This window comes from Struthio camelus, chromosome 4 (assembly GCF_040807025.1).
Source record: "Struthio camelus isolate bStrCam1 chromosome 4, bStrCam1.hap1, whole genome shotgun sequence".
Taxonomy (NCBI): Eukaryota; Metazoa; Chordata; class Aves; order Struthioniformes; family Struthionidae; genus Struthio; species Struthio camelus.
The window spans coordinates 7067164-7092254 of NC_090945.1; the positions used below are offsets into that span (position 1 = coordinate 7067164).

General features: G+C 44.7%; 1 protein-coding gene across 13 annotated transcripts in view; it reads left to right on the top strand.

The window, feature by feature from the left end:
* The window catches only part of SLC4A4 (solute carrier family 4 member 4), a 251304-nt gene that overhangs the window by 135191 nt on the left and 91022 nt on the right, over window positions 1–25091 (top strand). For 11 of the 13 annotated variants that reach the window (XM_009687277.2, XM_009687276.2, XM_009687274.2 and 8 more), the window contains 3 exons: window positions 14416–14551; window positions 20969–21129; window positions 22940–23119. In XM_009687277.2, coding sequence (XP_009685572.1) covers window positions 14416–14551; window positions 20969–21129; window positions 22940–23119 — 477 coding nt within the window. The remainder of the gene's footprint in view (window positions 1–14415; window positions 14552–20968; window positions 21130–22939; window positions 23120–25091) is intronic. The other 2 variants (XM_009687280.2, XM_009687275.2) reach the window with 1 other exon arrangement.

A 25091-nucleotide genomic window follows, 5' to 3' on the forward strand; every position in this document is an offset into this window, starting at 1 on the left:
ACAAAGGAAAGGTTGCGATCCCGAAAAATATACCATTCGCTCTTTGCTCATGACTTGCCTGCTTTGGGGCTAAACATGGGGTTGATCATTAGGAAGGTCAATGCTTATGCAAAAATCACCCCTGTGCATTTTGCTAATTACAAGCAGCCATTCTGTTCAGTCCAAGCCATCCTCAAACTGACCTCCTACTTGTTTTTTCCTCCCAACTGTCTAATAATTAACAAACTGCTTAATGCACGACAAAAGACCAATTAACCCTAAAGCATTTAGTGAACTACATGTAAATTAGTTGTACAATGTTGCTGTAAACATTAAATGTCAGGCAATTACATACAGCAATAATGGCAAAAGTTGCATTTAAGAGCCTAGAAGAAAAAAAATCTGCTTAAGTGGCGCTTTGGTTCTGAGAACTCTGCTAATGGTTTTGTTTTCAACTACAGCAACCCCAGTCTGTGTAAGTCAGAACAGGCTGTGGCAGCTCAGATTCGTTGGGTTTCTAGTAGTGGAAGAAAAATAAAGGCGTGCTAACCTTGTGCGCTTTTGGAAACCCGAACGTGGTTGAAGAGTGGTAGAAAACCTTCAAAGGGCAGTACCTGGAGTCGAGAGACAAATGAAAATCAGATAAAATAGTTTCTTTTTGGTGCGGGAGGCGGTATCGAGTGGTATAGCGTGCTAAATTACCATTGGTACCAACTCTGATGGCTATTTCATGGGTTGGTTATCGTTTTCTTCATTTCACGCTGTGCAAAAGGTTCCCAAAGCTTGCTAAAACACCTGTGTGGGACAAGGTCCTGTTCAGTCTGAGCACAAGGGGTCTTGGCCGTTTCCTGCTAAGTCCACCTGTTTCTCCTCTCCCTTTTTCTGGCAACCCCTTCATATCTGCATTGCCTCACGTTTTACCATTTGAAAAAATTACCCTGGCATAAGTATCTCTCCCCTGACATACGTGACGAAGTTTGACACGAAGAAGCTGTTTTGCTTTTCAGCAAAATCTTTAATCCTCTTAATTGGCCGTCTGACTCCGTGGTGGTCCTGTTGACCCACCAGTTCTCAAGCTCCCTGCTGCTAATAGTCTTAAATATTAAATTCGTTTTCTTTGTATGTCTTGTGTACTTATTCCTTATTTTTTTTTTCCATCGTCCTTATGTTTGCTAGTTTTGCTTTGACCTAAGCTTGGGTTGGACTAGCGTGTTCCTAAACGGTACAGTGAAGTGGGGCTTTGCCACTTTATTCTGTGTATTTGTGCTTCCTTTCTGCTTTTCAGCTTCTTTGTTTGGCTTTGTTGTTTGGGTAAAGGTATACCTCTGTGTGACTTGCTTATAATTCCCTAAGAAGTCTTCGAATGGGTCTGTAAATCTCAGATTTCTCATCTTTCAGTGGAAAAAAAAAGTTAGGTTTGTTTGAACTAGCTTTCTCCTTTACTCATTTTTGGCAGTATCCTTTTCCTGAGGAAATTGATCTTAATTATAGTATAATCACTTACTTGAGAGCTTAGTTGTACAGTATAAATACATTGGTTAATGATGCATTATTTTTCTTGCCTGCAGTTTTACTAATATAAATCCTAGTCCCCTTCCACTTCCAAAAGGGGAAGTGTTTTGTACTGATATTTGGCTGATTTAACTACAGCCATAGGCTTAGAGCAGTAAAGCTGCCCTCCAGTAAAGATGAGTCCTTAGTGAATCCACTGAAGTTAGTGCCTTGCTTGACATCAGTTCTTCTTGTTGTACTTTGGAGTAAGATGAGAATAGCTCTTTCTTCTCTCTGTGCAGCGGAAGCTAAGTTCAACTGTAAAACGTGGCCAGCTGAGACTCAGCCGAGGAAAGGTGTACGTTGCTAGCCTGAAATTGTTTTTGATTAACGTTTCCCTGGCCTTCTCTTTATTTTTGTTTCACAAACTTCCTTCTTTTATCTCAACTCTTTTCCCTTTCCCAAAGGCTTCTTTCTGCCATTGACATTTGCTAAAATGCCTGCTGTGCGATACCCTGCCAGTTTACTTCCCTTCCTCGCACTAATGAGAGAGCGCCTGCCATTTGGGAGCTTACATAAAATGCATCCAAACAGGGGTCTCTGTGCAGCTCGTGTCAGCGGTTTGGAGGGGCAGGTTTGCAGGTGGCGTGCTGGATTCTGCATCAGGGCGGCGGGGCACGCCTGGAGATGCAGACCTCGGGGCAGTCGTCGTCGTCCGTGAACCAACGAGCCCGTGTTTTCCCAGCTCCGTGAGGTTCTGCGAGCTTGGCTTTGCAAGTGGGGGGGGTGAGCCTGCGAAGCTGAGAGCCGAGAGGAGGCAGAGTCTTGAACTGCACTTGCCGTTGCGAGGGGAAACGGGTGAAGAGATGTCACCAGGCCTTTGAGAGCAAGCTAACTCAGGAGTTGATTTCTGGGAAGGCAGTTGGAAGGGGTGTGCTGCTAGCAGCTCTGAACCGCTCAGAGCTTAAAGTTAACGGTTGTTAAATTTTTAAAGGCAGGAACGAAACCGGTTATTGTGCCTGTCTCAATAGGGTCTTTCTGCTGCTGAAATATCCTTGCAGAAGTGCTTTTCTGACTTGTTTTGACACAGCGAGCGAAAGAAAAATCCCTCCAAGAAGCCATCTATCCACCAGCACCTTTGCTGTGCACACCAGTTGCAGCAGTGTGACAGTTTCATCGGGACGATCATAACATCTCTGGGGCTGGCCAAGTGAGGGAAGGGCTAAGGACAGGCTTTTATTAAGACTTAAAATAAGGAATAAATGCATTTGCCTGAAGTGCAGGTCTAGAGGGTTGGCTCTTCCTTGTCTGACTTGCTCAGCTGCAGCGAGGAAGGGTGCGGGAGGGAAAAACAACATTAAAACATGAAGCTAGCCGGTTTTGTAACCACTCTGTCAGGCCAAATCCTGCTGCTCTTGAAGTCAATGGAAGCATTGTCTCAATTCTCACACCGGCTTTGTAGCTCTTTAGATAAGTGGCTGTTAACCTTTAAGAGCCAAAAGGGCAACTTGTCACTGAATGGAGCTTTTCAGGAGGTGATGGAAAAAAGAAAAACTGAGCTCTTCAAAGCATCTCAGGGGAGGTTAGGTGCCGTATTCCTGTTCAAGAGGAGATGGGCTCCTACTCGCTGATTCAATTTAGGCTACAGAATATACCTGTTAATGCTTATGGAGTGGAGAAGTGTATCTGTCAGAACAGCTAACGTGTATCCATCATCTCCATCACATGGAGAAAGATACAGTCTTCCACACCCACCCCCAGCTGTGGTGAAGGCTGCGTCCACTTATATCACCGAAACACATCTCTCTGTGTGTTTGCATCTTCACTTTCCCTCTGTTAAATGTTGCAGTGTCTCTGCACTATGCTTAGTGCAAACGAAGCAGGAGAGCTGTACTCGTTGCTGTTCGGGACCATGCCTAGTAATGAATACTGACTCTGAGTATTGCCGTTTGGGATAATTTTACATTCAGCAGCAAAGAGAAGGTCGTGTTATGTATGCTGCACAGCCTTGAAAATGAGATTCACCTTGATAGGGCTTCCCTTGGTTGTTCTGCCAGGTTTGCAGTCTCTAGCCTCCGTCTCTGAGCCCTGGCACCTTGTCCTGTCATTTACACCTGTGCAAAACGAAACCGCTCAGAGGGGATCCAGCCTTTGATGCCCATTTCGTAAATAATGGCCATGTGTGCAAGGCTATGGAAAAATCAGGCCTAATTTATTTAGCTCTCCCTCCTTTCCCTCCCACAGCAGTAATTTATGCTCTTGTGCTTCAAAGCTAATGAGACCTGTGTTCTCCGAGTGGCATCTCTCTGCTCCTCATTGTTTGAAGCAAGTCAGATGATAATGAAGAAATAACAACCTGCGGAACCCGAACCCTCGCAGTGCATATAGGTTGCTCTCATGGACCGCTGGTCTCTTAAAACGGTTGTAAGTAATAACAACAGCCCTTTCTCTCTCTGCCTGAAGTTGATGAGGTGTTTGGCAACTTGTAATACAAAGGGGGGTAGAATGAAAAGATTTGAAAACAAAAAGCCTTGGATGCCAGAGACATTCAGAACTTCTTGAAGTATTGCCTGGCAACAGAGATGGGCTCAGTTGCAGCAAGAGACACGGCTGGAAAACGCATGAAACGAGCGGCTCAGCACCCACTGAAGTTGCAGGGATAAAAAATGAAAATTCTCACATGCTTGTGCTTGACTTTGTTCCTCTGTGGTTCTGTTCGGGTCTGCTCTGTTGAGAGTTCACTAAAGAAGACTTCTAGAAGTGCTGAAGCAGCCAGAGCTGATGTGGAGATTGATTGAATGGGACAAATAGACAATGATGAGACCCTACTTGAAAGAAGAGCTTAATAGGCATAAAATAGCCTATTGTAGCCGGAGGGTTGCTCTGAAAGCACAGAGAGGGAATGGCAGGATGGTTGTTTCTTCTTGTCACTGCATGGAAGTTCACATTCAGAAGGAGAGTCCAGAGTTGTTATAGCTGTGTCCTTAGGACTGTCACTGTATTCTCATCGTTCCCTAAAAAAGGGGGTGCAGGTACATGACTCCTCCATGGTAAACTTAAGAAAGAATAAATAGTTTGGCAGGAGGGATTGCAGCTGATGAGAGAAAATGACAGTGCTTTCTAGGGCGCTTTGTATCACAGCAAAATATCTTGAAAAATCTTTTTGAGGGGAGCTGCATTTCAGTGTTGGAAAGGAGAATGGTATCTTCTTTTGCTCACCGAAGGAAGAGGAATTTGTGCTCTCTTATACGGAGTAGTTGCTTTTTGCACCAGTTGGGCTATTGATGCCAGTGGATGTGCTGAGGGAGTTGCATTTGATGGTTAATGTGATTAAGGACATGTTTAAGGTACTAGAATGTGACCTAACAAGATTCCAGAGGGTCAAACAGTATGTTTCTCTGCAAATAAACTGTGAAAGACATATTGTTTTAAAAAGAAAAAGAGAGGAAAGCCAAAGGAAAAGAAAAAAGTTAAGTATTAGGGAGCGATTTCTGAACTTTGTTATATGTGGCAGCCACGGTGCCGCTAAATTGTTTCGCTGGAGACTCGACTGTTTTTCAAGTCCAAGGGAGGTGTAATTCCAGACAGCATCCCGTATCTGTATAACAATGGGAAATGTTGCAGAGCTCAGAGAAAAGCCAGACTTTCTGTAGATACTGCTTTTTCTTTATTAAAGTCTTTTTGGCAACTACTCAATAATAGCTCCTTAAAAATTTGCTGCTGTAGCAGTTTTACATGATGTTAAGTAAGATGGCTGACCTCCAGGACTAGTCAAAAATACCACTGTGGTTCGTGTTTTCTCATGAATTTCTTGTTATATAGTTTAGAACATGCCAGGGTTTATCTGCGATGTAGTTTGTTACAAGGTGCAGGCTCAAAACAGAAATATGGGCTAGTTGCTTAATAAAAACGATCACAGAACAGTTGAGGCTGAAAGGGACCTCTGGAGATCACCTAGTCCAACCTCCCCGCTCCAGTAGGGTCACCTAGAGCACGTTGCCCACGATTGTGTCCCATTGAGGCTTGAATATCTTCAAGGATGGAGATTGTCCAACCTCTCTGGGCGACCTGTGCCAGTGCTCAGTCACCTTCACAGTAAAGAAGTGTCAGAAGCATCCCTGCCTTTCGTGTAATTAAAAATGACCCTAGATGAATCTAGAAAAAAAAAAGTGATGGAAAAAGAAGTTTCCTGTTTTTCTAGGAATTTGAAAGCTAGTAACTGATAATTAGCATCTGGCTACTGCAGGCATGACTCCAGAATAGTGTAGTACCCATGCACCTGATTCTACTCCCCTGAAATTCGTGGAAGTTTTACTATTAATTTCAGTGGACCGAGAATCAAACTGTTAATAAACGCCATATTCACTCTAGCTCAACTTGCTAATCATGTATCTGTGGGAGGCTTATTAATCATGCATCCGTTTGGAATATGCCACTGCCTCTACTCCTGATGTGTTGTACCGATATTATTTTTATTGTCTACAGCTTTGAAGACGGTTATTAACACCAGTTTTGATTTTGAAGACGGTTATTAACACTCTCTGAGTGCAACAAAGTGTTGGGAAAGGTTCCTAGTTAGGCTTCAGATATGGTATGCAACGATCCCCGATCACACGTGTCTGTCTGGGATTTGTGGTGTGGCTTCTTTTATAGGCAATGCCTGGTAAGGTGGACTAACGTTTTCCTTTAGAAGATGCTGTTTTGGTTTAAGAGGTTGCCAAACCTGCTGGACTATTCTATAAACTAATTGATTTAGGACATTTTGGGAAGAACCATCTTTTCTCTGTCCTCAGTCCTTATATCTCCATGGAATATTTCAATAAAATATCCATAGATGTAAATTTTTCACATTGTCCCAACAGCACTAAAGACAAAGGGAACTGAGAATGCCCAGCAAATGATTACGCAGCAGCTGCCATTCTTCTGGCAGTTGAGAGACTATGGTATTCGTGAGCATTTGTCTCATTCTGAAGATTGTTTGCAGATCAAAGACTTAAGATGTGCTATGTGCCTAGCTTACACTAAAACGTGTAGAATCACACAATACAGTAGTCCAGAAGCAGAATGGGTCATTCAGGAGGTAGTCAACACTATTCATTGGGTGCATGGAAAGGGTCACAGTCAAGAGATGCGGGATGTTAGCCTCAAGGTGGCTCAAACCACTTGAACAGCGGTCTCCACTTCTGCGCCCCAGAGCTGTGTGAGAAAGGGCCCAGAATGGGATCTGGGTAGAGTAGCAAGCGTTCCCTGCACGTTGCCAAATTCACCCTGCAAACAGATCTGATGATCTACCTTGCTACCACCCAGCACTGAAGGCAGGGTCAAAGTGATTGTTTTTCTCCCTTGGAAAATGAATTTATTTTAAACATTAGCTTAGAACCATTAGCTGGCAAGTTGGTCATCCACAGATGATGGATCCTACGAGACCCTGGGGAGGCCTGATGCGTGGTCACTGAAGAGCTTTTTAAGGTGTGATCCTTCCTGTGAAATGGATTTCACATGTACTTTTTCCTGTAGTTGATTTTTTCAGTGGTATTCAGGGACTCCTTCGCTTGATAGAGCACCAGGGGAATCAGGAGTTCAGTTCTGACCCAAGCTGTTTTGGGAAATCGGTGTTACCTCATTTGACCTTTCTCTCTTCTATAACATAGACAACAGTTGTTACCTGTACATGTGTAAGGACAGTCTGTGCACAGTGCTTTAACATGAGCACATGCTCCAAATACAGTAAGCACTGTTACCGTTAAACTGAGAGTGCCTTACCCTGTGGCCTTGGCTTAGTGTGTAAGATGCCATACGTGAACCCGTGCAGATGTCCAAGGTGAAGCATTTTAGTGACTCCTGGTTTTAGGCATGACTCCATTTTGGCAAGTCAAGGAAGCTGGTAAAATTGTGAGCTACAAAAGCCTTCACTGCTGCTCTATTTTAGACTATGTACTTCAGTCTTATCTCATGTTCTCATGTACCTAGTTTTTGATTCCAAACCTTTCGTCCACAATTCTTCTGTGAACTGAGTAATTGGAGATATTTAGTCGTATCAATTAAACACGTATAAATATATCTAGCTATCTGCTAGCCCTGAAGCCTGAAGAAGGCGTCATCGTAGCAGTGGGAGTAGGACAGAAATGTACAGCGTTTCTGTGTAGGAATGTGCAAAATGCAGCAGAAAGGCCCCACAAGCTGCTGTGGCTCTGACGCTACGAGAGGCTGTACTGAAATGCTTTTTCTGGACGTAACGTTTGGGCAGAAAATTGGGCGGTTGTGGTGGTGGCGAGGAAGTGTTTAGTATTTCAAGACTTCTGTGAAAAGCGCCTGGTTTATTGTTCTCATTAGCGATGTTGACTGAAGCATGAGTTCCCCTTTTTGTCATCACTTATCCTTAGTGGAAACTTAGCACCGAAGGTTCCTTCAATTGCGTGCAAAAATGTTCAGGATCTAGGGCCCGTCTATGCGAGGAGGCTCAGGAAAATGAATGGGAATCGATCAGAGGTATAAATAAATCTTATCAGAAATGATCAAGCTGCGTAAGGTCTTGTATAGGCATAGACACACAGAATTAAAATTGTTTAATGTAATTGTTTTACTTTGGAAGTGAGGTCAGCTATACTAAAAAGGAAACCGCTTTAAATCTGATTAAAGTGTCTACACAGGTGTTTAACTCAACTAGCTCACTCTGAATTCAGATTGACTTGAATTGAGTTTTGGCTAACTGTAGGCAACCCTAGAAATTAATGCGAGTATAATTGTGTCCTAGTCCAAATAGCCTCATTTGCGGATGTTACCACAGACTAGGAGGAAGCACTTGCACAAGGTCTCTCAGTGATTTTTGCTGTTGCTAACGTACTTAAAAGTAATGGAGCGCTTCAGATTCAATGGCCCGTTCTGCCTCGAGTGGCGGAAGCAGCTCACTGAGGTGCAGAACCCAATGGCATTTACTAGCATCACTTCCTATGGCTGCATGAAAACAAACTGGTAACAACAAACTGGAAAAAAAACACACGGAGGAAAACCATGCTGATTAGAGAAGAGGCTGTTTTAGTTGTGCATTAATACAAATGAATGCCCTCCCCCCCATTCGAGGAAGACCTTGTCCACCTGGAGAACCAGACTGTAACCATCTTCCTTGCTGAATCGTATCTCACCCAGTAAGACTGAGGCGGTTGTTACTTGGCACTGAAGTAGGAGGTGATTTTAGGATACTTGCTGGTATCTGAAAGCCCCATGGTATTTCTGTGAGCTGCAGGGAGCGCTGCCAGCAGTGAGCTTTCTTCTTCATCAGGCAGAGCAATGAGGAAGGACTCTCGTGACAGCGAACGATTGCCCAAGTTAGACTGACGTTGGACTTGGGAGTTCGGCTACGGCCTCGTTTGCCGTCGTTGTGCTAGAATGTGTCTCGCTGTGCTGCTGAGCTCCCGGAGATTTCTCTGCGTTGATGGAGATTGATTTTGCCTTTGGGAACCTGAGGGTAGAAATTGTGCTTATAATTGGCCTGAACTGAACTAGGAGAAACTGCTGATGTGTTCATTCTCTTCAGCAAGTGATTTATTTTGTAAGCCACTTGGTGGGCCACTTCTCACTGAACGCAAGGAAAGGAAAGGGAAGAGGAGGAGGTAAAAAGATGTCATTTATGGATATCAGTGCCTATATTTATATGTTGCATTGGGGCATTTTACCATCTGCAATTAATACTTTAATTCCTTTCCCATTCAGGGAAAAATATAATTCTAGCCATCTAAATCTGGGGATTAGCATTTTCTCAGACGCTCATGTCTGTTGATCGTCAGGTTGTTTCTTGAATGAGACAGCAAAAATAGCAAAAGCCCTATTAAAAAGGACTTCTCAGCGAGGGCAGCTGATGCTGTCATTAATGGTGCTGGTTTCAGCGGCTTCCAAACTGGCTGGATTAGGGAGAACTGAAGGTGATGGTCAAGACTTGGGAAAGACCGGTGGGGGTGGTGCTCAAAGGTCAGGCAGGGGGAGGTCTTCAGGGTTCACCCCGCGGGTTAATTGCTCTCCAGTTCTTAAGCCTGATACTCGCCTGTCCCCTGTATGCTTAGCACACAGTGTTCGCTCAGGAGATTAAGATGAAAATATGTTCTCCTTGCTAAAGAGAGCACATAAACAACCCATAAACGGCCCATTAACCTACAAAATTGCAATAAAGAACATGTGGTAAAGCAAGCCATAGGAGACCTGTGACCCAGCAAATTCCTTAATTGGATTTTGAACCTTATCGTTTGTGCTAAATGCAACTAATATGAAATTAGCAAAAACAAAAGACTAGAAAGAAAGACCAAAAAAAAAAAAAAAGAAGCAGAAGGGGAGAGGTAAGATGCATATCCAGACTTGGTGGGAACATTTCTGCAATTTGTCTTATGTCACAGTTCAGCGAGCAAAATTCTGTGGCCTGCTATGGAGTTATCACGTTACGGGATCAGGTGTCAGAGTAACACTGCCATGCAATAAATCCCTCTTCAAAATGATGAAAAAGAGATAATTTTCCCGTTGGCTGAAGCCAATGCCTTCAGCAGCTCTAGCAGCTCTGTAATCACTCAGGACCTTCTCTTAACAGACTGTTTAATGCTCCAGCCACTCCCTGAGCTCTGAAGCTGCCTTTTGAAGCTGAAAGGTTGAGCCAGTCACCAGCAACACGCTGTAGTTTTCCAGCATAAATTGCCTGGACCCTGTCCATCACCGTGAAACCAGTGAATGGCTGGAGGATGGCAGCCATTTGCAGTTGCTAAATTCAAACTAATCAAAGAAGAAAAATTAGCTTGTGGAAGTCCGCAGATTGACGTTATAAGCTGTTTTGTGTTCTGTGGGCTGGGCACCACCTTCTTCTCCGTGTTGTGAGTCGTTCAGGTACATGCCTATGTACATGTCTGTAGCTGAAGCGTTACTGCAACAGAAGCATAAGACATGCTGTTACCCTATATACAGTCCACTTGTACAGCGGTATTGAAAGGCCTTAGCCGAAACTTCAGGCTCCGTTTTAGAGGGTATTTTTTTCATACGTCCACATGGTGAGATCTCTGCTCTGCTCTGTCTGTCTCAGACAGACTTATGTGCAGTCTGAACAGAAGAGGAGGGGAGAGGCTGGGATTTGGCAGGCGGGAAGCTGGGGGCCAAAGCGGGGAAGTGATTTACCCCAAGGCAGACAGAGCAACCAGAAACTGTACCCTGCCTCCTGATACGCGGGTACTTTGGTTTCAGAACAGACTTCTGGCACTGTGCTTCGTTTTAGCTGACTGTGTAAGGATGAGCTTAAGTGTTGGGCCTAATTGGGTTTTTGGAATAGGGTAATTTTAATTATTTATACTAATGTTTGTTTTAAATGTGTTTTAGATGCAGATTTTAATCCAAATTGCTTTTGTAATTGCCAGGACAATTTTCATGTGTGAGATTTATGTGTTTGAAGCCATATTTTAGAACTGCTCTGCAAAGAGCATCTGTTATGTCCAAGTCAAGTAATCAAATACTCATTATGCACATCACAGATTCTCAGAAATGTTTCTTATGAAAAAAGAAAAAAGAAAAGAAAAGAAAACATCTATAGGAACTTGCAGTTACATAAGAGTGCTAGTTACAAAAAGGATTAATGTATGTTTTACAAGGGCTAAACATATGTAAGCTCAGCCTAGCAATGTTTTTCTTAATGTTTTTCTTTCCTGCTAAGAATGTAGTAAGGGACAGCTTTTGCAGGAAATTGCGGATTTTCTCAATACAGAATGGAAAATGCATTTTGGGTGGAAAAATGCCAAGGCATTTGTGTAGTCAGTTTGGGAATTTTACTGATTGTGGGCCACGGGTGGCTTACATGACATAACAGCAGTCACAGGTCAGTTGAATGGGTGAACTTGGCTTTCCAGTGATACGTGGTTGGGTTGCTTTAGTTTCTGTTTTGTGCCTGCACCTCATAAATTGAATGGTGCATAATACAATTGCAGTCATGGGAGCCAATAGGACTGTCCATTGTGTTTCTACTTGACGGGTGGGCTGCTCATGGCTCTTGAGACGCATTTAGATTGGCAGCGGTTGAAATGCCACATCCTATGACTGACGGCAGAGCAGTGCTCAGGCCAGGGTTGGTAGGGGCTCTGCCCTCTTAGCTATGGGAAGAAGTGAACCAGCAGGAGATGCTTAGATGGATGATGCCATGGGATTGCTTTGGGACCTCACAGCATGCTAGCCCAGCCTGGAGCTTTGCAGCATCCAGGGGGTGGTGTCACCTTCTGCCCGTGGACCAATGGACCTCACTTTTCCCTAGCTCTGTTATGGGCACTCTGTTTGGTCGCTCTTAGGTGCATGTCCCACTAGTCAGGAAGCTGGCACCACTGCTCTGATTTGGAGGGGCAAGACCCAAAGTCTGTCAGTCAGAAGGTAAAAGATCACATATGATAGTGCTTACGCTCAAAGCAGTGATGAGCTCCTGTTCTGAGGCGGTCATGGTTATGGTAACTGGTTATGAAGTGGTATCCTTGAAACGATGCGAGTGAGGAAGGATCAGGGTATGCAGTCACCAGAAGAAGTGCAGTCTGTAGTAAGTGAGGAGATGGGAGGGCCTGGCTCTCATCCATTATGGATATGCTATAATTATTTGTGTTGAGGATTGTCAGGGGCCATGCTTCACATTGGTACAATGAACAGAGATAGGGTCCGTGTCTCAGGGAGGTTTAAAATGGTGGGGAACGCTACATGGTGGATTGGTGGGAACAACAAGTACAGACTAGCGCCAATTTGCGGTGCCACCGTTGCTTGGGATTGTGGCAGCACAATGATAACGTTGGAAAGCGCACAGGTCAATACTCTTAGTCAGCAGCTGGAGAGCTTGCCCGGTAAGGCTCCCCTGTGAAAGGGCAGCCAGGGCTGCTACAGGTTTCCCTAGTGGGGTCCTGCTCTGCAAGGAAGGGTCAGGCTGCTAAGGACCTCAGTATGGGAAAAAGAAGGGACTTGTAAGCCTCCCCTCTGCCCTTGAAGTGAGCAAATGAAAGCCCTTTGCGGCCTGATGAGCAGGACGCGCGGTGCTGTGAAAAACTCTTCAAAGGTTGAGCTCTCCACTGCTGGGTCAGGATGCTGAAGGAGGAACACACCGCTGCTCTATAAACATTTAAAGCCAAAAGTCTTGCCAAGTGCTGGAATGCCCAACAAGCCAAACTCTTAATGCCTTCTTGGCCGTATTGCTGCAGGGGTTTTCACCCCTCAGTGATTTGGGAGGGCAGCTCGTTGCTAGCAGAGTTGCTGGTGACCATCCTGATGATGTGAAAAGCCGAGGCAGAAAGGAAGGGGGCTGGAGGGTGGTAAAACTGACCTGGTTGGCAGCTAGCCTTCTAAATCAGGTAGGCATTTTGGAACAATAATCAGATAGGCAAAACTTAACTGTTTTGAGAAATTCATTGTTTTCCAGGAAGAAGCCTAATCTTCTCTTACGTTGCTAGATGATTCTGAACAGGCAGAGCAAAAAAGAGCATTGGGTCTAAAGCTATGGATAAAAACTGTTCCCTTCAATGAAGTGTCCATATTGTGATATTGCTATAATTGGCAGTATTAAAACTAATGCAGCAAGACAAAAAGTCACCAGCAGCAAAAAATAAAAACCAATAGTTTTATTAAATTTTTTATATCCCTTCAACAGCGAAATCCTGTTTTATATTCTGAAAATATCATCGCTCTAACTGATGTAGAAATTAATTTGCATCAACTTTTGCATAATAATTTATGAAGAAATAACTGGAAATTTCCTTAAAAAAAAAAAAAAGTAGGAGGAAAGGGAATGTTTCTTATTGGTTCCTTTTTTCACATTAGAAATTGAGATTTTGTTTACCCTGGATAAATCAATTGTGACTGGACACCTGGTGTAATTAATTATATTGCAACAGTCAGACAGCTGATCTTTGAAAAGAAAGGAGTTTTTAGCAGAACTGTTCAAAGTTCATAGTCTGCTGTTTAACTCTAATGCTAATAAACATTCAGCAGAAAGGATGTCTTTCTTAAAATTTCACATGATCACACCTTCATTTATGCTGTGATAACTGGGGGGAAAAAAAAGTTAGACCCCCAAGAAGTCCTCCAGCAAAGCTACTCTTGGGGCATGAGCTCCAGTTACCTTTGGGAGATGCAGTTAGGTCTTGGCACGCGTACAGGGAAGTTGTTAGTTTTTAACTTTGAGCCACTTCTGTTTCTTGAACAGGAAAGGCTTTTTGCTGATTTGTCCTTAGCCAATAGCACAAAATAACTTTACTTGTGCTATCAAAAGAGCATGTGTTGAATACAAGTTTCTTTTGCCTAAATGGACACACTTTTCCCCAATGGGAGCAGTTGGTTTTTTTCAGTGCATTGGTGCCTGACTAAATGGATTGAGTCGCATTCTTCATGTATAGATGACACAAACTTTCTGTTAAATATTCCTCTGTTTTCTAGTAACAAGTCTGGGAAGGTTACAGCCTGCCTTGGAGGCCAATGAGAGCCCGAGCCTTGGTGGCAGGGAGGGGAAAGCCAGCCACGGGATGCTGTCCCAGTAAGCCCCCAGATAGTTTGGCTAAAACTGGTTTTACGTCATATAAAAAAAGGGGGCTGAGGATCTCAGCTGATCAGAGTACGAAAGGTCCTTGGGCACGCACCATCGAGCATATTGGTTTTGAGCTCGATAGCTCTTTTTTTACAAGGGCTGCAAATTGCTGTAACGTAGTTAAGGACTGTAGGAAGAGACAAGTTTTCCTGAACTTTACTCCCAGCTTGAAGTTTTAAGACATAAGTGAGAGGCAAGGAAGGGAAGAGAGCAAGATACACGCTCCCTCGCTCGCACCCCTCCGTCCACAACTAGGATGTCAAATGGAAAAGGCAGCCTGGAGAAACAGCTGAATGGCTATGGGGAGGCGGGGAAGGAGAGGAGCCGCACGTCCTTGGTCATCGCTCAGGCCGTTAACCGCAGTATTTTCACCTCTACAGTCTCCCCCGCTGCCGAACGCATCCGCTTCATTCTCGGGGAGGAGGATGACAGCCCGGCTCCCCCGCAGCTTTTCACCGAGCTGGATGAACTCCTGGCCGTCGACGGACAAGAGATGGAATGGAAGGAGACAGCGAGGTGGGTTGCTTTTTTTTCTTTGCCTCAAAGGGGAAGGGTAACAGCTTGGAAAGCCCATAGGAAATTCCTCTTAACATTCGAAAGGGGGTAATATCCGTGCTCCAGTGTGGCTTGGGAAATCCACAGAAAGGGGCCCGTACTGCTGAAACTGCCTTTCTTTGACAAAAGAGAATATTCAAGGGGTTGTTTAAATATTTCTTTAAAACAAAAACTCCAGTAAAATTGAAGTGTCAGATTTGTGCGAATGGGTTGCATATGTAGAGCCAAACATGCATATGGGCTTACTGTGCTCTGCAGCCATTGCAGTATGTTGGCCAGAACTGTCAGAAATTGGTGCCCGAACAAAACTTCCGCAAACATGTTAAAACTACTTTAATTCTATTGCCTGAAAGTAGATTCAAGTCTGACTGCACCAGATACACAAGCTGGAAGATTTTGACTGTGTCTGTCTCCTAGTGAGTTACTGATGAAATTCATTTTAAATAGGTAAAAAGCTAAAGATTTTTTCTTTTAAGGGAATTATCCAAGCTGAGTGTTAAATGCTGCATTGGATTGCCTGCTTGGAGTTTCTTGGTTACGTTCTGCTTATTTTTTTGATGGTGCTGATGTAGGATTGGCATATTTTTTTTTATCTGTTTGGCACAAATGATCTATAGTCTACTTCTAAACCAGGCAGAAACAGCCATTGGGTTGGAATCATGTCTTCAAGGTGGTTGTTGAGCCCTCTAGACTTACAAAGGTCGATTTTTTTCTTCAGTGAAAATATTTTTGGGGGGCTTGCCTTAAAATTATTAATTACTGGCTGGTTGCTGTGAAGGCTTGAGAAGTTCCACGACCAAGAGGTGCTCAGCTAGTCAGTGAGCAGCCTGGGGCTTTGCCTTCCCTGTCCTCCATCTCCCACTTTTAACTCCTGGCTTTTCATTTTCCTTTATTGTGGCTGTGCTAAGCTCTCTCCCCACCTTCCAGTGTTAGGGGCTCCTACTGTGTTCCTAGTTAGCCCGTGTTGTTTGGTTTCCTTAATCTTTACCTGTGATTTAATGAACCACTCCACCACCTACCCTTTTCCCCCCCTTATCTTTCTTTATTTTTACTTTGCAGCCACTTAAAGCCTATTTAGAGGCTTCTCACCTTTTACTCTTTAACTTCTTGCTTATTGGTCTTCCTTTTCTCCCTTTATTGGTTTTCTTCTTTCTTATCGTTATTTCAGCGCTTACATTTCATCATGGGTTCTGCCCACCTCTGCTTTTTACAGCAAAATCTGCTTTCCACTGTCCATATATAGGCCTTTGAGAAGGCTTTTTAATGAAAATTTGTTAAGGCTTTTTCACAGCTCGGGCCTAAATGTTGCGTTTCATCTCAAGCAGCCTATTTGGGCTCTCTTTTCTAGTATGAATACTGGGCAGCTGTGTTTTCCTTAAGTCCACAACTGTTAGCCATTCGGGCTGCTGCTTTCCGTGACATGTACTGTTTCGGGGGGTGGGGGGGTGGTAATACAGAATCAGAGGAGTTAGGCCTAATCTAGACCTACTGGTGTTAATCTGATCGGTTTGCTGATATTGACTGCTGTTTTGGGTCACCCAAACCAGCTTTCAGACCGAAAGGAAGATGTCCTATGTCCTGCGTGGTAGATCACACAGCACTTAGATTTCTCGAGGGACGTTTGTTAAGAGCTCTCTGCTTTTAGTGTCGAAGAAGCTTGCAGAGGGATAGACTTGGGCCCTTTGCATTACCAAGTTACTGTAGAGGGAAAAGGAAGATTTTCCACTCTGGAAATACTTTCTATTTTTATATATTTTCCTATGTCTTTGGTAGAATTGCTAGGGAGAGCTGTATATGCGATTCTGTCTCTTTAAGGATACAATGTGTTTTACATGCTTAAAAGCAGGGACACGCTGCTGAGGCAACTGTGCAATTCCTAAACTTGGCCTGACTCACTAACTTGCGTGTTATTTTGCTGATAGTGACCTTGCATGGTGTACGATGGTCCAGAATTTTGCAGTGGTTTCCTGAAATGACTTAATCTTGCAAAACCAAACCTACCGTAAGGCGGCGAGCGGCTCTTGCTGCGAGCCGGACTGGCCAGAGCTGGCTGGTTCTGTGCTTGGGCAGGTAGAGGGGCTGCCAGCTCTGCAGCTGGCCGCGCGAAGACAGGCTTGAAAGGGAGCCGAGGCTGTCAGGAGCGAATGTTTGTACTGAAAGGTTTTAGCAAACAGTGCTGTCCCTTCCAGAGGTGTTCTGGTCTACCGAAAAACAGCTCTACGTATCGTGGAAAGTTTCTTAAAGATACTCCTTAAAAGGTACTTATGGAAGAGGACTTTTTTTCCCCTTGATTCAGCTGAGTCCAGCCGTCTGTGTTGGCAACCCCAGGATGAACGGGCTATGGGTATCCCCCTGCACGCATTGCCGTTGCGGAGAGCAGCCCAGGATTCAGCATGACCAGGGCCGGCGGAGGTCAGAGTCCTGCGAGGGCTCCCGTCGCCTCTTAGCCCTGCTGGCGCCCAGCCCCGATGAACAAATCCAGGGCCTTTTTGGGAAAACGTCCTTAGTGTAGACAGGGTTTCACAACGGAGCCCTGTAAATGCATGAGGAACGGAGCAGTAAAAGTGAAGGTTTATTGCTGTTAAAAGGTAACCTGAAGATTTGGGTCACTGAGTGTTCCTTGTTCGTTCTGTTGGCGCTTGTAATTAACTTGCTTGGTTTGGATGGAAAAGTTTTTGCTCTAGCATGCAAATGTTTGCACTGTGGTGGTAGTTAAAGGATACAGAGCACGCTAGTAAAAAGAAAAGGCCTGAAACCCTAGTGGCAGCTGGAGGCCGCCAGTCTATTTTGCGGTTCAGCGCAATACCTTTGGGCACCAAGATGTGTGCGCTGTCATGGGGACTCTTGTTCTACAAGGCACGGAGACAACAGAACGATCGTGAGATCCCTGTGAAAAGAAATGAAAGGCCTGCGGGCCAGTGGATTTTTTTTTAATCTTTTATTACTGTCCTCTTTCTTTATGTAAACTCTGTCAAACAGTACATTTTTGTCTTTCACCCCCTTCCTCGTTATACTGTTAACAGGCCTCTTATGCCACCCTTTTTGGGGCTCTAAAAGTAAGAAGAAAAAAAAAAAGGCTTCTGCACATGCTATGTTAGTTAGTAGAGACACCAGCTGTGTTCAGAGTCTGTGTACCACCAAAGAGGCCTTAAGCTCCCAGATAAGCCTTAGGAGTATAGGAAGTCACTGTGGAGGCCACCAAGCGCGCTTCTAGCAAGTGTCTGTCCTTTGGAGCCACTGATGTTGATACACTGCTGAATTCGGAAGTCCACAGTGCCAAGAGAGCCTTACTGGAGCCTTCAGTGTAATTTCCAAGACCCAAGAGGCATAATACAACGTGGTTGTCAAATGCAAAAGAGGTGATTAAGATAAACAACCCATTGCTGTTGCGCTGCAAGTACTTCTCTGCTTTCAACACTTGGGAAACTCTCTTCTGAGCTGTGCAGTTCCCAATTCATGCGATAGAAAGTATTAACCCTACGGCTGTTTCTTTTGTCCTCTCCGCTCCGATCCTCCACCTTGCAAGTCTGACACTTTTTTCCTATGTTCAGCAGCTGCACGTGCAACTTTCTGTGCATCAGTGAGTTTTTCTGCAGAAGCAGGTTTTTTTTCCAAAAATGTTTTTGCCTGGTGCATGGTCTTGGGTTGTTGGTTATTTCTGATAGCATGTTTTGTGCCTCAGGCGGTAAAGTCTCTTTTAATGACACTTCTAAGACCTGGTGTATAAGTACTGTCTGAGCCATAACACAGGGGTATGTTGTGGGTATCCACTGACCAAAATACCACGTTTCCATCTCAGCACGCTTTGGCCTCATTTCCTAAACCTTAACAGGTATTCTTGGGGTGTCCTGAACTCTGTATTGAAAAGAGGGAATGCAGCTAGGTGAGGATAATTTTGTGTTAGCTTAGTATCTTCCGGTAGGTTATTTATGGGAGTATCATACCAGGAGTGAATCTTTCAATAATCTCCCCTGGCGTAACGAGCAGTGACCAAGCAGTTCGATGTCCCCAAGCCACGTTTGCCTTCAGATGGGGCATCTCTGGCTCCTAGGAGGCAACTGGGACTGCCACTGCTTCAGGTTGGCTCATTTTTATCACCTTAGGTATTTTCTGTGAGCGAAGTAACATGCCAAACTGGTTCAATTCAATTCTAAGACAAAATTGCTGCTTTCCTGCTACTTTCCGCTTTGCCTGACATGTTTGTTGGCAAACCAGAGTAGTTGATTAGGTGTAGTGGATAGTAATAGGTGGAAATAACGGTAATGGGTGTGCAGTGGATAATAATAATGAAAAAACCCTAAAGAAAAGACAGAAGTTAAATGTACAGGAAGCCCCTATGGAAGGAATTGCTTAACTAAGCATTAGCGCTGGTTTCTGGTTGAGATGGTCTGCTCCGGGACTTCAGAGGGGAGACTTAAGAACCAAGGGTCTAAAGCTATTGTTTTTAAGTATGGTGGATCACAGTGAGAAAAGGAGGCAAAAGCAAATACCGATAACTGCGAATAATACACTTTCACCGCAAATACAAGCGCTTTGTAATTTGCACCCTTGATGTTGTTGCGTGATAAACTGCATCTCCCTGCATTCGAGATGTTCTGAGTGTCTATACAGTGCGTGCATAGTAGGTGCCCTTTGAGATTCACGGATTTGCAGGTGCCTAGCTCCTTTCACTTTCCTAGGAAATGCCTGCATTTTGGGAACTGGATAGACCTTCGTTACTTGGAGATCGAATTCAACCTCTAGCTTCAGTTAAAAAGTTGCCTTTAAATAAAAAGGGTCAAAAAAAGATTTTTGCACTTTAAAAGCGTAATGGATTCATTTTGAAATAATACATTTTTTTTCCAGAATTAAGTCTCTTTTCACTTGGGTTACTAATATTCTTTTGAACCACCTTGTGAACTTCCTTACCTTTATGTTTTTGGTCTTAATAGTCCCCTTATACCAGTCAATGGCATTTTCGTTTTTCCAAATATATTAAAATAACATCTCAACTTTGAAAATCATTTGTATTAAAACACCCACCTTTCTCCCACACTCCCTGCGCATATCACAGTCACAACTGGTTGCTGCAATAAAGAAAAAAGGTTTATGGCTTTTTTTTTTTTTTTTAAATTAGCACACCAAAATTATGAGATGGCTGAAATCCCCCCACCCCGTGGCCAGCCATGCAAACACGGTGCTGGCGGCGGAGGGACGGAGGGCAGCGCGGCAGCCTGGGGGGCTGTGAGCTGCTGGCGACGGCCCGTGGGGCCTGCTCTCGCCGGGGGCCGCTGCACCGAGCTCCCTATTGCAATCCCTTCCCTTGCAGAGGTTTGCACCTCACGCTTGCCTGCTGTTAGGACACGGTTTTAGGGGGTGTGAAGAATATTTTGCCTAGCACAGGATTTAACCTTTGCTCTAATCTTCAACTAAGGAGATGAGCTTTCAGTTTCTTCCAGGCCTGCTTTGCTCAATCATTAAACAGTGGCTGCAGAAGGGAGGGAAGCAAGGAGCCCCTCCATTTGGGGCTTCTCCATCGATGGCTCGTTTGATCCTTCCTGGTTAAGGAGGTTCCCCAGTTCTGTTTGGGAAGCGGGTCTCCGCTGGGCAGCTCTCCCTCATGCCAGCCCTTTAGTACTGGGCAGCAGCGCTCGGGGCTGCTGCCTGCTGGCACGGCTGTTGCATGTTGGCCAAGGCCTGACGTTTTTCCTGTAGTCAATATTAAGTCATGTTGCTGCAGGCCTACCTGGTTCCTTAAACGGTGGCCAAAGTTTTCCGATCTTCTTGTCTGCCTTTGAATGCTTGCCAGCAAGGCACCCTTCATTTCCAGGAGCGCTGGTCTTGCACCCTCTCAGGAAGCTGGGGAGCTCAGCCCCTCTCACCGCTGGGTGCTTGGCTGAGCTAGTGAGTGTGGATTTAGCTGTTTAGCTTTGCGCTGCTCAGATCTGGTGAAGCAGTGGTGGTGGTGGTGGGGGGGTTGCTTTGTCTACGTTTGAGCGTCAGGTTAGGGCCGGGGTGCGCGAAGCAGGGTGTGAATTACCGGGTGTCAGCTGAGCTGTTGAAACTGCTTGTATATCCATGGCCTGGAGCAAACATGAGGTAAACTGTGTTAGTTTAAGTGCTGGTGAAAGCTATTAAAGATAACATGTTTTATCTCGCGTTTGCAAGAGGTTACAAGCCGACACAGAACGATCACTGCTCAGCTGGCGCATGCCAACTCGTTCCGCCGTTGCAACTGGATCGTGGATCTGTGGCCTTGCAGATGTGTGGCAAAATCTGTACGCTTGAACTTGCCTGTGCGTTGCGATGTTTGGGCTGGCTGGCTTCTTTCGGAGACGCCTGCGAGGAGCTGAGGGAGCAACAGCTTTAACCCGTTCGCGTTTGTCTGCCTTCTTGTAGGTGGATAAAGTTTGAAGAGAAGGTAGAACAAGGTGGGGAGAGATGGAGTAAACCTCATGTGGCCACGTTGTCCCTGCACAGCTTGTTTGAATTAAGGACGTGTATAGAAAAAGGCTCAATAATGCTGGACATGGAGGCCTCTTCGCTCCCTCAGGTGGTGGGTAAGTAAGCTTCCCTGGCTCTTTCCCTAAACTCTTCCCTACAACTTGATCTTTTTGTTAAACTTCAAGGTACCCTCTGAAAGTGAGGGACTGAGCGTAACTCTTACCCCTGCCCTCCCCCAAATACCCAAGAATTTATCATTGCCACAGACTTTCTGAAATAAAACGGGGAATAACCATGTTGGAAGGCCCGAAGCTTTCCACTCCTATTAAGGGTGGTAATCTGAGGTAACTCGTCCGTTTTCAGTGCCCAATGAAGACGCTTGTTTTCCTTAAAAGAGCAACATAAAGAAATAATCCTTCTAGGAATATCAGGGAAAACTCACAAAGTACATGGAGGAGGAGGAGCATAGGTAAAAGAAAGGAAGAAAGATAGAGAGTTCTTGGGGGTATTTTTGCTGCTGTAGGTCCAGCCTGTAAGGACTTATTATCCTTAATTAGACACGGAGGGATGTCTAGAAAATCTGCAGACTGGGTTTCCAAAATTGTTTACTCGTGATCAATTTGTTGATGTCTAATGGTTACGGGCAGGAAAGTAAAACTCGCAGAGCTCCCTTTGTTGACTGGTGATATGTCAGAAACATGGGAGGGAAAAACTACTTGCCAGATGGAGAAAGATAAACCTGATGAAGACAGACGTGTTATTCTGAAAGAAGCGTTCCAAAAATTACTAGTAAAATATGTGAACAACTAAAGCTGATGGAAAAACGTCACCTTACAAAGAATAAAGCTTTTGCCAACATTTTGTGTGACCGTACCTACATGCATATAATCAGTATTTCCTGAGTTAGGCTGGAAATATTAGGGTTTTTTTCACCAAGGATTCTTGGGTAGCATGAAGAAGATGACTTTCTGACCCTCTGAGTTAGCAAATGTGAGGCATGTTCTGCCTCTACTTTCCCGTAACTTTTATTATTAGCACAAATAAAAGTTACTGGTAGACAAATAAGAGCTGCCACTTTCCCTTGGGGGACAGCACGTTTAACTGAAGTAATAAAGGGAACAATTTAATGTGGGATTTAATGCACAGTAGAGGTTCTTAATAAATCTGACTGCCCTTTTTTGTCCCCTGGAACAGAGGAGCAGAAAGGAGAGAAGTGATGGAAAACGAGCAGCCTTTGCAATGGGTTGGAAGTTTCTTTTACAGGGATTCGGTGAAAGGCAAAGGCAAATAATAAGTTTTATCCGGTGAAAATGGGAGCAAATTCTGCCTTTTGCAGTTGCTGTCATTTTACTTTAGTTTTCAGAGTGAATGATTTATAGTTACTCGTCTCCAGGACTTTTTTCCTCTAATCAAATTAGGTTTTGTTGGGGACCTGTGAGGTGAATGTAGACCTGGCTGAATTTGATAGAAGTTTTGCCATTGTATTTTTGGGAGCCTCCTGGAAAGCACAGTGTAACTGTAGCTTCTTCACAAAAAAATACAAGCTCAGAGCAGGTTCCCCTTTCTGGACTAGGAGCTGTCTTGTCCTGGCAGTAGTTGCTTTGAAATCCCCTTGACGTATGTCTGAAAATAACAGAAGGGCAGACATCTTGGTGCAGCACGTGTGTCAGTGGCAGTGCTGCTGCGGCCGGACTGAGGGGCTCCGCTGCATGGAAGTGCTTGTGTTTCGTTTCAAAGGAAACGTTTAAAAGAGACTCCCACTAAAAATAAATTGGCAAAATCTGGTGGTGGTTTTGAGACGGGAAGGAAAGACTTCAGGATGGTAAGGCGGACGCTCTCCCTTGCACTCCCTTAAGGTGGCCAGATTTTGTGCTTTGTGATTAACGCTCCTTTCCTGTCCCCTACCCCCTTCCTTGCGTGCGACAGAGATGATTGTCGACAATCAGATCGAGACGGGCCTTTTGAAGCTAGACATGAAGGACAAGGTCACCTACACGCTGCTCAGGAAGCACCGGCACCAGACCAAGAAGTCCAACCTGCGCTCCCTGGCTGACATTGGGAAGACCGTCTCCAGTGCAAGTAGGATGTTTACCAACCCCGATAACGGTAATGCAGAGGCTAACTGGCTATAGCCTTCCGTGTTAAAGCAACCCACAAAACTCGCCCGCCAAAAACTAACTCCGTTGCCATGACGATGCTTTTTCTAACCCACGATTAGCGTAGCAAGACCCATGCTGATAACCCATCAGTGGTGGGCTCTGAAGGCTGCTTTGGCCGTGGCACATCGCTCTAACCCTATCTTCACTGGACGGAGTGGGAGAGGAGGCAGGTGTCAGGCAGCGGGATGCAGTGGTCGCGGGGAAAGCTGAGCGAAAGGCGTAGAGGCACTCTCGCGGCTGGTGTGTAGGAGACAATGTAGGAACAACGTTAGAAAAGAGAGATTTCCAAAAAAAAACTCCAACTGTGCCTGAAACCTAAAAAGCTAATTGTCTGGAACGTTTATGCCGAGGCAAAGCTTTCGTGTGCGTTCGATTTCGGTAACAGATGGTGTCCATGACACTCTCAATCAAAAACGTTGACAGGGATTATGTGATCTAGCTTGCATTTTATTGCCATACAATCATTGTCCAGTGTGGGTAAAGCTGACTTCCATCTTGCTTTATTCATCCTAAAATTGTTCTGTGGAGTAAGTTTTGTGTATGTCTCTGTTTCTCTTTAAAAATGCCGTGTGTATCGTGGTGTCTGTATAAACGTGTTTGCGTGTGCAGATGCAGAGAGTTATAGAGGCCTTGGCAGTGACTCCGTACTTAACCATGCATTGAGATTTGCAGTCGTCTTAACTGAGGTAGTCAAAAAAGAGGGTGTTTTAAGCCTGCTGTGGCTTGCAGTTCTGTAAACTGCCTCATGCAGCAGTATGAAAACTTGTTCGAAAGTCGCTGTTTTGAAGTACCTAGAAGCGAAAGCAAGCTGATATTAACGTTACTACGTTTGAGGCCTCTTAGCTTTCTGTATTCTGCTTCTAAAACTCACCCTAACATCTCTCCCTATCCTACTACAGTTCTTTATTAATACTTCCTACTTTTTATTGTCCTTTGCTTTTGCAACAGGTGTGTATGTGCGTGTGAAGAATATTTATGGCTCTTGATGATACATCTTCCCGCACACCAGCGGCTTGATAATGCTCTGATTAAACAGATAACACAAAGGCGCAGTAAATCACGGGAGTGCTCTGGGGGTGAACCTTTTTGGGGAATATCTGTGCAGGGGTCCAGTGGCACAAAGCAGGAGCTGGGCTTTGGACAGCACTGCAAGGACAGTTACAGCTGGGCTAAATTCACGTTCTGGGAAAGGAACTACGGTGTTGGCAGATGAGGTTATTGGTGCGTGCTAAAGACAGGGAGGCTGTTGCAGAGCCCCTGCAGTGACTGGAAAGGCGCTCTTGGGCATTACTTGTGGTGGTGTCTGCATATATATATATATTTATATGTTTGTTTGTTTGTTTATATATTGGTTACTGCCTCCATGGCTACTTCATCCTTTGAAAGAAAGGATGAACAGGCTTGCCCTGCAGTACGGGAGGCAGAATTTAAGACAACTGGATCTTTAGCATGCATCACTCTGAGGTTTCAGTCTCCCTGTGTGCGATGCAGGCGATGCAGTTGCTCCTTGGCTCCAGCCCACAGCCGCTTTCCTAAAGGTAGGCACCGTGATGCTGAGCGTTATGGTTAACGCAAAGCGTGGTTCTCAGGCTAACCCGTGGTGCGTTTCTGATGCCACAGTCAGACCAAACTGCTCTCACAGTACTATAGTACATTGCACGTACAACTATTTAGATGGTCAACACTTGGCTGTTGGGCGTGTCTCTGTCGTTGAATTCCTCAGGGTCGAAACGTAAAGCAACCTTTAGGATTGACTGCATGGCGTTGTTACTGTTGGTGCCTCCTTCAGACCCAGCAAGAGGCTGATTGAAGGGAAAGGGGTTAAAACGTGCTCTGTTTAGAACGTGCATCCACCTTCCACCTCTGCGTCGCGTCTATTTTGGACTGCAGCATGCGCTTGTAGCAGCCTCTTCTTTTTT